Below are 17,041 nucleotides of genomic sequence, written 5' to 3' on the forward strand. Positions count from 1 at the left end.
ATTTCGTTTTCTGTTATTAAATAATAGTCCCTTGTATGGATATACCATGTTCTCCTTATCCATTCACTGGGTGGTGATCATGTGGATTATTTCTGTGTGCTGTTTTTTTTTTTAAGCTCTGAATATCCTTATATACACAAGTCTTTGTGAAGACATACATTTTCATCTGTCTTGGGATAATGTCTAGTAGTATAATACCTGAGTCAGTAGGGGAACCCAATGACTGGGTTGTATGTGAAATTTTATGATTAAATTGTAAGAAGCGTCCCAAATATTCTCCAAAGTCTGCCCCTTTTAGTATTCCCACCAGCCATCAGCAGTGTATGAAAAATTCCAGTTTTTTCCCCCACTGTCAATAACACGTCACTGTCCCTTATAGTGGGTGCAAAATATCATTGTGGATGCAATTTGCATTTCTTAGTGGGGAACAGTGCTGAACATATTTTTGCATGCTTATTAGCCACTTGTGTATTTTTTGGGGATTTAAATTCCCTTTTTATTATCTGTCTAATAGTAACATACGGTAACAATTAACCTACAGGCCTCTTGCCATCTCAACTCCTTCCTTTGCCAATTTTTAAATTATTTCTGTGCTGTCAGGAATTAGAATATTCTGCATATATTAGTGATTTTAGCCTTCCTCTTACTGTACATATGGATTTAAAGTTTACCAATAATTGCTTTCCTTCGTCTCACCGCTTGGCCTCTTGTTTTGCAGTTTATCCTTTAATAACTTACCCCAGAAGGGCCTGAGTTCTTGATTCATTTAAATGTTTGAACGAAAATTCAGCTGGATTTCATGTTTGGATTCATCTTTTATTTCTTGGAACAGTTTGGTCATTTAAACATTGAACATGTTATTGAGTGCAAGTTTGTGTACTCAACACACAGTGAGGCCCAAAAAACTGAAACATGAGTTTGGAGCAGAGAAAGTTTTGTTGCAGGCCCAAACAACAAAGAGAGCAGGTGGCTCATGCTCAAAAAACTCCCAGACTTCCCAAAGTCTTTCAGCAAAGCATTAAAAAAAAAAAAAAAAATTTGTGTTGGAGTATAGCCAGTTAACAATGTTGTGATAGTTTCAGGTGAACAATGAAGAGACTCAGCCATACATATACATCTATTCTCCTCCAAACTCCCCTCCCATCCAGGCTGCCACATAACATTGAGAGAGTTCCCTGTGTCAGACAGTAGGTCCTTGTTGGTGATCCATTTTAAATACAGCAGTGTGTACATGTCCATCCCAAACTCCCTAACTATCCCTTCTCCCTTTCTCCACTCCCTCCCCCTCCCTGGCAGCAAGCAACCATAAATTCATTCTCTGAGTCTTTGAGTCTATTGAGTCTGCTTCTGTTTTGTAGGTAAGTTCATTTGTATTGTTTCTTTTCAGATTCCACATGTCTTGGATATCATAGCATATTTCTCCTCCTTTGTCTGACTTCACTCAATATGGCACTTTCTGGGTCCATCCGTGTTTTAGCAAAGCATTTCTAAAGGCCAGGTGAAGCAGGGTTATGTGAGTGTCTCGTGCACAATTTTCTGATTGGTTCATGGCGAGGTAACAGGGCGGGCTAACTTTATCAGTCCTTAGGCATCAGTAGATCTGAGGTCCACGTGCTCATGATCATCAAGTAGTTAATTCCTTCCATTTGGTGGTGGTTTCTAGCATCTGAAAAACTCAGGAAAGATGCCTGAGATAGGGAGGAGCTACAGCAGAGGATGTGGAACTGACTCATGAGTCTTGCTTGGTTACAGCTGTTGCTGTGGATGGGTCTGAACTTTTGTCCCCTCATATATTTTGTGTTTTTTTAGACTTTTATTTAGATGCCCAAATGATTCCTTCTTAATGTTTGAATTTCTGTGATGAAACAGGAAACTTCTGTTCTGGGACATGATGTGTTTATTTATTATGGAGACTTTTATTTCTGAAATGTTTTCCTGAATTATACCTTTAAAGTATTTTCTTGTTCCATTATTCTTTTTTCTTTTGGGACACCAGTTAAGGGTGTGTTGGGTCTCCTCTGTTTATCTTCCATATTTATGATTTTCCTGTTTTAAATCTTCTGCTGGCTTTTTTTTTTCCTTCCATTTTCCCCCTCAAGACTCTCATTTTTTCACCAGTGTGTATTTCCTTTTAGCTACTTCCATTTTGGTGTCTGTTAAAGCAACCCAAATGGACTCAGATAGAGTAGCATACAGGAAGACAACAGAAATTTAAATTTCTCACAGTCCTGGAGGCTGGAAAATCCAAGGTCAATGGTCAGTGGGTTCAGTGTCTAGACCTACTTCCTGATTCATAGATTACTGTCCTGGGTGGTATGTTTTCCTCACATAGTGGAAGAGATGAGAGTTCTCTAAATGTTTTTCATAAGGACACTAACCCCATTCACGAGGGCTCCACCCTTACAATCTCTAATCACCTCCTGAAGACCCTGACTCCAAATATCATCACGCCGGGCATTAAGTTTCAGTGTGTGAATTTGAGAATGACACATTCATTCATTATATAGCAGTGCCGTTTTTAACCATTTTCCTGTTTTTTCATCTTGATGTCTCTCTTCCTCTTTTATTTCCTTCTCTTGCTTCCCTGAACTCTTGTAAATCCTACTCTGTTTTTGTAGACAGAATCAGTTACTTCATTGTTTTGTTAATTTATGAAAATACATTTGGGTAAAATTTTCATCTGTTGCATGTAACATTGCTTTGGTGGGTGTTGTTCATCTGTCATTCATTTTCATATTTCTCTTCTTGTGGCATCTCTGTAAAGGTTTTCTTTTTTTGTGATTAGGTGAGTTCTTTATGAAGTAGCTATTTATAGGAACTTCCCCTGGGCGGGAGACAGGGCCATATCCCATGCCAATGGGAATTCTTGTGACCTGGGAGTGTGTATGTGTGTGTGTATGTATGTATAATCCTTTCAACTCTTGTTTTTCCTCAAGGTTGCAGAGACTGGTTGTGCTCCTAGTGGGGTCTCTCTTTTTCACTTTGCCTTGGCAACAGACTGCTTCCTGCTAATATGTCTTACCTGTATAGTATCTCATTTAATTTGATCTTTCCTGCTTCTGGAAATCTCTCACCATACGCTGCCCTGGAAAGCTTTTAGTGCTACCTGCACATCTGTTACCCTTTTCAGAAAGTTTCTGCTGGGCGTGTTGCTGGATATCCTCATTATTTGGGCAGCATGGTTCTGCAGGCATGAGCCGCCTCTCCAGGCGTTTTTCTTCTCCTCTGTCTGACCTTCCCTGCAGTTTGGCAACACCCCCTCCTGTTGTGCTACAGATGTCTTCCAGTTTCCTCTGGGATGCAGTTTGCATTTTCATGTTCCTTGTTGCTTTTGGGTGAATTCCAAGAGGAAGTCTTTAAGCCAAGAGACTGTAACAAGACAATTCGAGTTTTTTACCTTTTCTTTGCCAACTAAAATCTCCACTACTTTCTTTGTTGTAATCGTTATTGCCTTTAACTTTTCAAAAAGACCTAGAGAAGAAAGTAGTTTCACAAACAGCTCTGTACTTTTAGGTCTGGAATGATCACGATAGTAACAACATGCCACAAGGAAAGAAATATTAATCTTTTTTTTTTTTTTTTTTAACCTTGACTGTTTATCTTTAGGAATTCAGAAGTTGGAGTAAGTTAAGAAGGTAAAGTCAGAATCAAGCATGGGTTGATACTTATAAACAGGAGGCCTTTAGGCTTGGTAGATGTGTATGTAGAAGGCTGTTTTATTACTGAACTCACCAGTTTTGCTATCCTGCCTCAGTTATTGTTACCCATTCATGCCTTGCCAGCGTTGCTCAGATATTCCCTTGACATTCTTAGCCTGCTCAGCTCAAAACTCTTGGCTGGATTTATGTTTGAGTTAAACAACACTTTCCATGTACAGCAACAATCTGCCTGCAAGTATCACAACAAAAAGAAAGTGTGACAGGCTTTGTTGAAACATTAATATCCAGAAGTAGAAATAATCCAGGCATGAGGTCATTCAAAGACTAAAGATAAAGGAAGTTAAGGTACTGTCTATTAAGTCAGTAGCTCAGTTTAATTTTTAAATGCCAAGCTGTTAAAAATTACAGTGTTTTCCTGGGGATCTTGGGCCAGCGTGGAGAGAAAGGGTCCCATTTAGAGGATGGGAGCCTTGCTCTTTGCTCCGGTCAGACACAGAGCAAATGTGTCTGGAACACCTTTGCGGTTGGGTGACATGAGGGGACAGACCCTTTCCTCCCTCTCTGGCTGCACATTAGAGCCACAGCCAGACCTATCCTGCTCTGCCTCAGCAGTAGGAAGCCGTGTGCTCAGGGTCAGTACCAGTGATGGAGGGCAGGGCCTGTCCACTCTGACGGAGTGCAGGGAACAGAAGGTGAGGTTGGAGATGGCAGCGGAGGATGCTCCCAGAGGCATGGAGGGATCAACACCAGAGTAGGCAAGAGTGCAAGGAGGAGGCTGGCGATGGAGAAGGCCAGCTGGACTGATGTCAGTTTTTTCTGGCAGTTGTGTTTATTTTTAACCATGAGACAAAATTTAGAAAACATGTAAGGGAGTAATTTTGCCTGCTTTGTGAGGATTATTTTAAACACAGTGATGTCATAATTCATTAGATCTATGCCACACACATGTGATTGATTGAACCAATGTAGGTGATCTCTTTCACTTCGGTGTAAAGTCCATGAGCAGAGTCTAGTTGTCTTTCTTAAGACTAGGAGATGATTAAGCAAAGGATAATCACATAACTAAAAACAGTTTGGGTTTATGTTCTTTAAAAAAAAAAAAAAGAAAAACCTTGGGACAGAAATTAGACCTGTGGCAGACCTATGGAATCAGACCTGGCCATTTGAAAAAGAAGCAGGACTCAAAAGGCTGGTCCTTAAATAGTGTGGCCTTGACACTAAAGTCCAACCTCAAAGGATTCTAGAGGAATGAATAATCAGGTCTAACAGGCTTTGGTGGAAAGTTGGTGGGGGAAGTGAGCATGGGAGAAACATTACTAAGTAGTAAATGATGTGTCCTGGGTGGTGGTCAGACTCACTCCCTGTCCAGTTAAACGGTATGTCTTTTTAGGCCAAAGTTCTTTGAGTCAGTGACCCAGCTTACTGAGTGACTCCAGAGTTTCTAATCTATTGGCCTCTAGGCCAGTCCTCTGTGTCACAGTGAGAACGTTCAAGGTTCACAGAGAGAAAAGGAGAGGTTTCCATAAGAAATTTAGTGGGAAGCTCCTGGGAAACCTGGCTTACCTTTCAGGACAGGGAAGAGCCTTGGGCAAGAAGAACCTGCAAAATAAGCACGGTTTATCCTGAGGCGAAGAGCTGGAGGGTGGCTTGTTTACAAATGTGTGAAACACAGCCCTGAGATCCACACTCTCGCCACAGGTGACCAGGAGTGTCCCTTCTGTGACTTTGTGTCAGTAAGGCAGGTCACTCTTTCTCTGCCTCTTCTCCATCGACCCTTGTGTGAATTTACTGCCACCCCGAAGTCCCGCCGGCCAGCTGTCTTATCAGAGATGTATTTTCTCTCAGTCCTGGAGGCTGGACGCTTAGATCAAGGTGTTGGCAGGATTGGTTCTCCTGAGGCCACCTTCTCCCTGTGTCCTTCCGTGGCCTTTCCTCTGTGCATTCCTGGTGTCTCTTTGTCCAGATTTTCTCCTCTTATGAGGATGCCAATTGGATTGGGTGATGTTGTTGTTCAGTTGCTAAATCAGTCTGACTTTTTGTGACCCCGAGGACTGCAGCACCCCAGGCTTCCCTGTCCTTCACTGTCTTCCAGAGTTTGCTCAGATTCATATCCATTGAGTTGGTGATGCTCTCTAACCATCTCATCCTCTGCCTCCCTCTTCCTTAGTGACTTTTTTAACTTAGTCACCTCTTCTACTCCTCCCTCCAAATACACATTCTGGGTTTCCCGGGGTTAGTGCTTCAACATAAGAATTTGGGGAGGGGGGAGGGCACGGTTCAGTCCATAATAACCCCCATGGTTGGGTATGTTTGTTCTTTCTGCTTTTTCATTGCCATGTTCCACCCACCCCTTCACATTCTCTCTCACCCTGACTTACACTTCCACAGCGACATGGACTCTGAACCCACAGCCCAAATTCAGCTCCACCGTCCCTGCAGCTTACTGGATAGCCATCCTTCCATAACCCTCAACAGTGCCCCCAGCGCACACACCTTCCCCTCCCACATCTTCCCTTCTGTCCTGGCTTAAAACTTGCTATTCATTGTTAAACTTTAATCTCCTCCTTCCCAGGAGCTCACTGTTTACAACATCAGGTTAATCTTTCCATGAACATGAGTTTTATAGCATCATCTTTTTATTTCCATCACCACTGTTCAAGTTATCCCCTCAAGCTCAAATTGCTGCAGTAGCTCTGTAACTGGTCTACCCCAGTCCCCGCCAGCTCATCTCTTTTTCCAACCCATTAGTGTATATCATCTTCAGATTCATTTTTCTCAAGTTCTACTTTTGTTGTGTCATTATTCACTGACTCCCTGCAGGGTGAAGACCATATTTCTCAGCTAGGCTTTTTGATGTCCACTGTGGTCTGATTCCAACCTAGTTTCCACATGAATCTTTGACTTTGTAGCAGTGAGTCTCACTCGTCTTCCTGAATGCCTCCTGATTTCTGTCCCATGGCTTTCTCTGTGCTGTTCTGCTTCCCTGGAATTCCTTCTCCTTGTCTCTTTCCAAGTATTACCCAACATTGGAGACTCAGCTGAGTTTAGCTCTTAACCTCTGAATGGTGGAGAAGAGAGCTTTGTCAATACCATAATATGTAGGATGGTTTCCTGGGAAAGGGGGAACAATTGAGGGAGGGGTGTGGCAGGAAAGAAATTAATTAGGAGGTAATTGTCATAGAAACCAATAAGAAATTGAGAGGAAAGACCCTACCTAATGTCCTCTGTGTTTGTGCAAGTGCATGTTTAGTTTCTTCAACCAGATTATAAGCTTGGGAGCCACAAGATACGTTTTATCTGTTTATCTTGCTAATGTCTGCATTGCTTGGTCTGTTCCTGGATCCATAAAAGGTAACTAATGGATACTAATCATAAGGATTAGGTACTGCTCATTATCTTCCCAGCAGACTGGAAATGTGTGTTGAGTGGTACCTGATTCTCGTAGAGCCTGAATAATAATAATAATGTAGAACACAGTCTATCATATGAACAATTAAGAGCTGAATGTAAAACTAGAAAAGGATAAGCTATGTAAAAATATGCAGAAGAATAAAATATGCTCCAATATTAGCATGCCTTGCGTGGCTAAAGGTGACATTGTTCTTGAATGAACTGAAGCCTCAGCAGGTGATTGCTGCCCCGGGGTTGGGGGGAGCGCTGACCGGCCCTCATGTGTTTCCGGGGGGGCAAGGGCGGGATTCCTACAATGAAGAGCAGAGAGAACAAATGTTACTGAAGTGGTCTCGATGCATCTTCTCTTCTGATGTATCTTTCTTCTCTCTCTGCTTCCGGTAGATACTGTATATAATCTGCTTTCATCATGGGAGAGATAGAGCAGAGGCCAACTCCAGGATCGAGACTGGGGGCCCCGGAGAATTCGGGGATCAGTACGTTGGAACATGGACAGAAGCCGCCCCCCACGCCTTCAGGAAAACTCATGTCCATCAAGATCCAGATGCTGGATGATACCCAGGAGGCCTTTGAAGTTCCAGTAAGTTGGGGACAGCCTTCGGCGTGGGGGCGCTCGTCTCAGCCCTGGGTTTCGGTGCTGCTGGGTGGCGGGAAGATGGTCTGTGTATTCAGCAGCCCTCTTCCCACCTCACCATGCTCCTCTGGTTCCTTCTGGTTCCGTCCGAGCTGTGGTTTTTTGGATTGATGCGTGTTGATTTTTTGATTGCGTGCACCGAGTACGAGTGATATCAGTGGGTGTGTCACTTGAATTCTCCTCTGACTTTCCATGTACTAATAGACACCTGTGTATATGCCTATGTGTGTGTTACTTATGTTTCTGAGTTAGAGGGAATTGTGGTTTCAATCTCAGTTTAATTTCCTTTGTGGTTGTTCAGTCACTCAGCCATGTCCGACTCTTTGTGACCCCGTGGACTGCAGCACGCCAGGCTTCCCTGTTCTTCACCATCTCCTGGAGGTTGCTCACATTCATGTCCATTGACTTGGTGATGCCATCCAACCATCTCATCCTCTGCCCCCTTCTCTTCCTGCCCTCAATCTTTCCCAGCATCAGGGTCTTTTCCAGTGAGTTGACTCTTCGTATCAAGTGGCCAAAGTATTGGAGCTTTAGCACCAGTCCTTCCAATGAATATTCAGGGTTGGTTTCCTTTAGGACTAACCGGTTTGATCTCCTTGTGAAAGTTGCTCAGTTGTGTCCAACTCTTTGCGATCTCATGGACTATCCAGTCTGTGGAATTCTCCAGGCCAGAATATTGGAGTGGGTAGCCTTTCCCTTCTCCAGGGGATCTTCCCAACCCTGGGATCGAACCTTGCTTACAAGCAATTCCTCTAAAGGTCAGTGCATGTGTGTGAGCGCTCCATTTCTCTGCGTGACTGGCAAGAAAAATCAGAGCTGAATGGGTGTTCTGACATCAGGAGAGAACTTGCTGACTGTGGGTAGGGAGTGGGGGTAAAGAAAAACCCTGAACCCAGCCTACAGTCCAGCAGTCCTAGAATTGAAGAGACCCCTATCCCAGGGGCTGGGGGAGGACAAAAGAGGTGTCCAGGAGGCAGGCAGAGATGAAGGAACAGCAGCCTTGCCTTGTTCATCAGCTGGAGCTGCACACCCCCATGGTTCTGCTGTTTTCCTTGGAACCTCTGCCCTGTCGCCCCTTCCCCTCTTTTCCCATCCTTCTCCTCAATCTCCTCTTGAAACCCCACTCCTGCCTGAGGCTCAGGAACCACCACCAGTTACGTGCAGGTAGACGATCTCTTCAATGGCAGGGAGAGTCTGGACGTGTGTTCACCTCTGTATGGTGCCGATGGCACTTTTCTCAAGAATTAATTAGCATCCGTAGAATTCACAGCACACTCTGGCTTTTTCCCTGTGTTCTCTCTTGGGTACTACACACTGTATCTCATGCTGCTTGCATGTGGGGGTGAAAAAATAACTTGAATTCCAAACAGCCCAATTGTAAACAAACTTTGGGAACCTAACCTGTTTTTAAAGTGGAGACAATCTGTCTATTATTCCTGTTGGCTGGAGCAACTAAAATTTTAACAGTCGGCATTAACGTCTGCAACCCATCATTTAATCGTTTATATGATATGAGTCACTCAGTCGTATTCATTTCCAAGACTATTGTTCCAAAAGTGTGAATTACCATTAAGTGTCTCAGGGAAGACAAACTTCAGAAGACCTATGTTTAAACCTGCCAATTTATCGCACACTGCAAATGACCTTTGTACCTTTCTCATTTTCTCGTTGTGGAATTCCTATCTCTTGAAGGACTTGGGAACTTCATATTCTGAGGAACAGTCGCTGCTTATCTGCTGAAATTGTAAAAAACAGAGGCGCACACCTGCCATCCTGGTAGACTCAGACCTTCTGGAACAAGTCCCACCGCCTTCCACCCCCCTCTCCCCCACTTTCTTTTTGTTGCAAGACTGGTTTGGTGAGGTATTTTGTTTCAGTGTTTCTCCTTTGGTACTGTTCAGGACTTCTGAGCCCAAATCTCTAGCAATATGTTCTTTTAAATGGTATTCCCATATATGGGTTTGGACCAGAGGGCCATCAAACTCTGCTGTTATGTACACAGGAGCATTATATGTACTCATTTGCAGTTCTTGTTTCCTTGAAGCAAAGACTGTCAAAACTCCATTCCTAGCTACAGTTTAGCTACGAGCTAGATAGGAACTCTCTGCCTAAGAAAATAGGAATAGAAGTTTGTTTGCATCTTTTAAAATGAATTTACTTGATAATTTCTGATGTCCGTGCTTTGCATTTATGACTCCTCTGCCTGGAAGGCTTCTTATACCACCTCGCCCCTCCCGCCCACCCATAAACTCCTCTGCACCCTTAGAGGCCCTCTCTGTTTTACCCAGGTGCTAACTTCTTGAGACAGTAGGTGGGACTGTTGCTTCCCTCCTTCAGACCTCTTTGCTCATAGGTATGTCAGGGGGGAGTTGGACCACTGAGATTTAAATCGCAGCTTCTCCTACCGACTCACTGATCACCTTGGGCAAGGTACTTAATCTCTCTCAGTTTTCTCCTCTGTAAAATGAGGCTCATCATAAACCCTACCTCATTTCATGAGAACAAAAGAGTTGATACAAATGAACAACTCTTGGCACATACAAAGAGCTTGGAACATAATATGATTGATGTTGTTGTTGACATTCAGTCACTCAGTCGTGTCTGACTCTTTGTGACCCCATGGACTGCAGCACACCAGGCTTCCCTGTCCTTCACCATCTCCCGGAGTTTGCTCACACTCGTGTCCATTGAGTTGGTGATGCCATACAACCATCTCATTCTCTGTCGTCCCCTTCTCCTGCCCTCAATATTTCCCAGCATCAGGGTCTTTTCCAATGAGTCAGCTCTTCACGTCAGGTGGCCAAAGTATTGGAGCTTTAGCATCAGTCCTTCCAATGAATATTCATGGTTGATTTCCTTTAGGGTTGACTGGTTTGATCTCCTTGTTGTCTAAGGGACTCTCAAGAGTCTTCTCCAGCACCACAGTTCGAAAGCATCAATTCTTAGGTTCTCAGCTTTCTTGATGGTCCAGCTCTCACATCCATACATGACTACTGGAAAAACCATAGCTTTGACTGTGCGGACCTTTGTCAGCAGAGTGATGTCTCTGCTTTTAATATGCTGTCTAGGTTGGTCATAGCTTTTCTTCCAAGGAGTTGCTGCTGCTAAGTCGCTTCAGTTGTGTCTGACTCTGTGCGACCCCATAGACGGCAGCCCACCAGGCTCCGCCGTCCCTGGGATTCTCCAGGCAAGAACACTGGAGTGGGTTGCCATTTCCTTCTCCAATGCGTGAAAGTGGAAAGTGAAAGTGAAGTCGCTCAGTCGTGTCCGACTCTTAGCGACCACATGGACTGCAGCCCACCAGGCTCCTCCGTCCATGGGAGTTTCCAGGCAAGAGTACTGGAGTGGGGTGCCATTGCCTTCTCTTCCAAGGAGCAAGCATCTTTTAATTTCATGGCTGCAGTCCCTGTCTACAGTGACTTTGGAGCCTCGCCCATGTGCATTTTGCGTTTCACTGCTGGCTTCTTGGGCCTGGGTCCTTGCCTTATTGCCTCGTCCCCAGCACCCAGCACAATGCCTTGAGTGTAGTTAGGTGCTCATTTAAAAGTTTGAATATTAGGCTGAGTTGATCTGACAAGTAGGATTACTGTTATTGTTAGTTTTTCACATGCCTCATCCATTCATGTCTAATTTTTAAAAGTCTTATTCGAGTTGGGTCAGAATGTTCCTTCTCAACCCATAGGCAACAGATGTTTTCCATAACTGCCGGTAGAAAGTCAGCGATCAGCATTTTTATTGACTGTGCTGATTCTAAATTGCTACCTTGTGGTCTTTAAGAAGAGAACGGGCCAGGACTCCTTGCAGCTGGGAGGCAGCAGGCTGGCCGTGGTGACTCAACCGCTGTGCCTGTGATTAGAGAGGAGGGACTACGATTGCAAGAGACGCGGCCTCCCACAACTGCTTTTAAACCTTGCTCTAAAACTTCCTGCTGTGAATTCATGTGGGCCCGGTGTCGCAGCCCCCCTCACCCTCCCATGTTCCCTCTTTGGATTGGACGCCCCGTGACGATAAATTCTCGTTGCTAATTCACATTTGTCACACAGATGGGCAGGCACTTGGCCGGAAGTCATTACCATTCCCTTTGGGAAACATTCCGCTGTGAACCACATCATTCCCTTGGGGGACTGAGTTTCCTGGGTCTTTTCCTGATACTTTCGTTTCAGAGGATGGATGGAGGCAAAGTCGTCATTTTAAAATGCACGTTCCCCAAACGCTTCCTGGCCCAGATAGCCACACCAGCCTGCATCATTACTTACGCCTCGAATGAAGTCTTATCAAAGAGTTTAATCCTTTGAGAGGCCTGGGCATGGAGCATCAGACTTTGTTACGCCGTGGCTCATTCTCCCGGTCACCTTTGCTCTTGGATGGTCTTTTTAGGTATTTTTTTCTACAGAGTTGAAAGTTCAAATGCAATATTTATAGTAAATTCTTCCAAGAGGTTTTATCATTTTTATGTGGAAAATGCCGTGCAGAGAAGCCTCACCCTGTGGCTTGTGGTATCTGCAGTGTTCCCTTCCAACCAGAGGTTATACCTTGAGGTGACGTGTGGATCTGAAAGGGTTAAATGACTTCCTCCCTCCGCGCCCCCACCAGAAGGTTCCTGAGAAGGTTTTATGTGTCCTGTCCTCATGACCCTGCTGGTAAACAAAACGCTGTTCCTACTGACGTTTGTAGGATGAAGCAGATGGCTTCTTACCCCAAGTGTTTATTCAGTTTGTGTGTTTTCATTAGCAAGGCTGCGCTAGGAGGAGCAGAGAAGAGGACCTGAAAACGGAGCCATGTTTTGCTGCTCTTGAGCAGCCCTGGGAAGCCGGTCTGGGAAAGATGCTCACAGGTGATGGGAAGACCCCAGGCCTGTGTTGAGGAGCGAGCCGGAGTCGCCCTGGTGTGGGTACGGGGCGCTCCGAGTCGGCCACCACCATCCCCGGGGGCTGATCCTCCTGCCCCTGTGTTGGTGTTTTGTCGAGGCTTTCCTGAGAAGCCTTTCCACCTCCCAGGTGCCTGAGGGTAAAGTGTGAGCTTCTTAGTTTGGGGAGGCTGGGAGAGAGGCAGACGGCCCAGTGCTCCGGTGACTTTTTCCTTATTCTCCACCATCGGTCCTGGGTTGGTTCATCCTCTGCCTTAGCATCTCAAGCTGGAAAATTCTCTTGACTTGTTTATCATGCTTAGTTTTGACTTCCTGCAGGTAGAAGGGGAGCTCTGTGGGGGCCCGGCCCCTTTGGTTCTTATTTATCCTTATATTCTGTTCCTCCACAGTGCCTCAGGCTGATGCCATAACCTGTGACCGACTGCCCACACCTCTGTTCATTCATGTACTTCTCACAGATGAGGAAAACTGGGTGGTGCTGTCATCTCCTTTAAGATGAGGGGGAACCCCTGGGGAGCTCTTCGAGTCACCTCCTCACATTTGTATGGTGTTGGGATAGCACTGGGATTGGAACCCAGCCCTCGTGACCCCGGCTTTGTCCGCCTTCCCTCGCCCCGAGCTGCTGCCTCGTCGTATAAGATCTGTGGGCTTCCACTGTCTTGCCTTACTGGATGTTTCCAAACTTGCCTCCAAGGCTCCTTTCAAATTCTCATCTTCCAGCTGCTCTGGTTCCTTTCCTATTTGTAAACACCGCCCAACATCCACCAACAAATTTGTCGAGATCCCCCAACCATCCAAGCCTCTCCCCAGGGCTCCTGGGTGGGGGTCATCTCTGTCTTTTTTTTTTTTTTATCTCTGTCTTAAACTACTTGTTGTCCATACCTCTAATTAGACTTGGAATCAGAAGCTCTAATCTTGTTTCTCCCTCTAAGTATAACCCCACTGAGACTCAGTTTCCTTATCTGCAAAATGAAGAGTTTGGTTCAGATGATAATCCATGCTTTCCCCCCCCCTTTCTTTTTTTCGAAAGTTGGAACCTTGCATTGACATCTTCTGTTGGTTAATTACCTCTCCATGATTATGTTTGTTAATTCCTCAGGCAAATAGTAAACTCTTGAGAAAAGGGATTTTAATCTAAGAAATATTACAAAAACCTCATCGGAGGTGGTATTAACAGTTCTTGTGTAACTGGTAAGTGCTCAAATCAAATACGGCGAAGGTGAATAAGCACGCATGCGTGTGAGCAGATTCCAGGAGATGGTGAAGGACAGGGGAGCCCGTTGTGCTGCAGTCCGTGGGGTCGCAGAGAGTCAGACACGGCTCAGTGACAGCCACAAACATGCTTATGGGGCATCAGGAAATGTTAGGATTTAATGTGTGTTTGTGTGTTGTGTTGTGTGTGTGTGTGTGTTAACTCATGTCCGACTCTTTGTGACCCATGGACTGTATCCCACCAGGCTCCCATGTCTGTGGAATCCTCCAGCCAAGAATAATGGAATGGGTAGCTACTCCATTTTCCAGGGGATCTTCCTGACCCAGGGCTTGAACCTGAGTCTCCTGCACGGCAGGCAGATTCTTTACCATCTGAGCCATCAGGGAAGCCCAGATGGGTGGGGTAACCTAAATAAGTATCACTGAACTAAATTGGGCTAAACTTCATGCCACTTGAGAAGATAGAAAGAAATCAGGTATTTGCCAGACAACGCATTATTAGCGGGAACAAACAACTTTGTTGGAAACAGACATCTAAAATTTTTAAGAAAAATAGTTTGCATGTCATAATAAGAGAGACTGCAAAGGTTTTTCTTTCTTTTTTTTTTTTTTAAACTGAGGGCAAAAGTGCCTGTGTTATCTCATACCTAATTAGGAGTCTGGCATGGTCAGTCCATAAATGATTAAACCTTTATTTCATTTTCTTAGCTTTTGAAATGAAGCAATCGTTTATTTTTCACTGTAACCTGGCCTTGACATCAGTCGAGGGCTTATTCCTCCAAGTGCTTTGTGTTTCTGCAAAAGGTCTTAAATGGTTGGAGAATTTTTAAACTCTCTTCATAATCTGGTGCTCAGAAAAAGAGGATGTAGCCAAAGTTTGTCTCTTTAAAAAGCTCTGTGTTGTCTTTTTGGGACTCCCTAGTTTACATCGACAACTTTCCTGGTGGCTCAGATGGTAAAGAATCGACCTGCAATGCAGGAGACCCGGGTTCGATCCCCTGGTCGGAAAGATCCCCTGGAGGAGGGCATGGCAACCCATTCCAGTATTTTTGCCTGGAAAATCCCACGGACAGAGGAGCCTGGCGGGCTACAATCCATAGGGTCACAAAGAGTCCGACACGACTGAGCAACGAACACTTTCAGTTCACTTTCCTTAGTTACATCAGGAAGAAGGGATGCTGCTGGCTTGGAGCGGAACTTGTGTAGCTCACAGCAACTGTGCCTGTAGAAAAACAAGGTCCTTTTCTCCGTCTTTGTCTTGTTGTGAATGATTTTGTTTCCCTGTTTAATTTCTATGTTAGCCATCTTAGAGACAATGCCCTTTTGGATCTAAAGCCACTGAATGTCTTTGTTTTTTCCTCTTCCCAAAGAGGTGGAATGTATATTTAACCTAAGATCTTGGGGGGGGGGGGGAGTATTGGTATATCTTTTTAATATGTGTCCTGCTTCTCCCCTGGAATCATATGTCCCCGGCAGTGGGGTTATTCCTTGCAGTTGATGGATTATATGCTCTTAGATGGGAGGTATGAGTTCAGGGCTCCTTTATTTTCTTCTTTTGTATAAATGTGCACGTAAGAGCTGGTGGCGGCTGTACTGAGACCTAAATAAAATTTAATCGACCATTTAAAACCAGAAGGGAGGTGTGTGTGCCCAGAGCTCCATTAACTGCCTCTTAAGCAGCTGCAGTTTGAACCAGAAAGAGGGAAAGGAATTTCACAAGTTCACTCAAGCTTTTTAAACATGAGTCAATATTTCTTTCCCCTTATCAGTGTTGCTTTTGGCTCCGTCTCTTAGCAGAGTTTCTGAAAGAGTATTTATGTCCACTCTGCTTTTGCACCGTCCACTCTGTGTTTTATTTAACTTGAATGATAAATGGTCCGTCTGGGTCTGGTCTCTTGAGGTTAAATTTAAAGGCTATTTTAATAGATAAAAATTTTTTTTTCATAAATCATTTCAGCAAAATCCTGTTCGCCTTTACTTTCTAGATCCTTAGATGTGAAGAGTGGAACTTAAATGTTGGCCCAAAATGTTTGTGTTCCCCTTTCAACTTCAATGTAGACTCTTGATCAAAGTCGTTTCTGTGGCTCTGACGTGATGGCAGGAATTCTCTAACAGCTGTTTGCTATTTTCTCCCTGAAAAGTCTCTCAGTAGACGCTAATAAATAAGAGGAATAAACTATAACCGAGAATGTCTGTATCTGGTGGTAAAATGGGCCAATATTCTGGGGAGACGTAGGGAGTTTGAGAAGCTGCTTTCCCTCCCTCTTATAAGTGGAGATAATAAATTGTCCTAATTATAAGAAACAGAGTGGTTAAAAGGGGAAAATCGGGACCTGGGCTAGAAGTGCGTCCTGGCTTCATGGCTTACTAGCTGGGAGGGGGGCGGGCGCTCTGGGTGAGAAGATAACCACTCTCAACCTGTTTCCTTGTTTCTGAATCTGGAGAACACACACTTCATGGGGCTGAGGTGAAGCTCAGGTGAAATACCTTCTGAGAAAATACCTTGCCGAGTCTAGATGGAGATTAGATTCCCCTAAAAACTAGTCGTTTTTCTTCCTTGCACGTTAAACTTTACTTTTCTTGTTTACTAGCAGCATTGAGACTGTGCTTTTATTGTAGGGCTTTTGGGTATGTGAAGTGGAAAAAAAGCAAATGAAAACATTTTGAAATTAAAAAAGCATACTTGTGTCAGGTGGAGTAATTTTCTTTCTTTTTTCTTTTTTTTAAAAAAATTCCCCCAGCTTTCTCTGTCGTCTCAGATGAGTCTTTCCTGAAATAGAGATGAGGATCCCAGGTGGCTTTGGGGAGGGTCTGTGAGAAGGAAGTGCCTCCTGGACAGGTGTGATGAAGTCGCAGCTTCTCACAAGCACACTTAATCCCTTTTTTCTGTCTATCTGTAGCTCCTCTGAGCTTCAGTTCCGGTAGCTTTAACACTGAGGGGATATTCTTAAAGCTTAAATGTTTTGTGTGCATATTGGTTTTACTGAGTTTTTGGTCTCCTCCATTTACTTAGCCTGTCTCTCCTGGTGGCTCAGCCGTAAAGAATCCACCCGCAGTGTAGGAGACGCAGGTTCGATCCCTGGGTCAGGAGGATCCCCTGGAGGAGGAAATAGCAACCCAAGTATTCTTGCCTGGAGAATCCCATGGACAGAGGAGCCTGGCGGGCTACAGTCCATGGGGTCACAAAGAGTCAGACCCGACTGAGCGAGTGAGCACACATTTATGTAGCCTAAAGCCTCTCTGTTTTCCTAGACAGGA

General features: G+C 44.5%; 1 protein-coding gene across 1 annotated transcript in view; it reads left to right on the forward strand.

Moving 5' to 3' along the window:
* The window catches only part of FARP1 (FERM, ARH/RhoGEF and pleckstrin domain protein 1), a 300,786-nt gene that overhangs the window by 58,546 nt on the left and 225,199 nt on the right, over positions 1-17,041 (forward strand). The window contains exon 2 of the mRNA XM_043892272.1: positions 7,455-7,650. Within this exon, the coding sequence (XP_043748207.1) occupies positions 7,480-7,650 (171 nt within the window). The 5' untranslated portion in view covers positions 7,455-7,479. The remainder of the gene's footprint in view (positions 1-7,454; positions 7,651-17,041) is intronic.

The sequence above is a fragment of the Cervus elaphus genome, chromosome 30 (genome assembly GCF_910594005.1).
Source record: "Cervus elaphus chromosome 30, mCerEla1.1, whole genome shotgun sequence".
NCBI classification, from domain to species: Eukaryota; Metazoa; Chordata; class Mammalia; order Artiodactyla; family Cervidae; genus Cervus; species Cervus elaphus.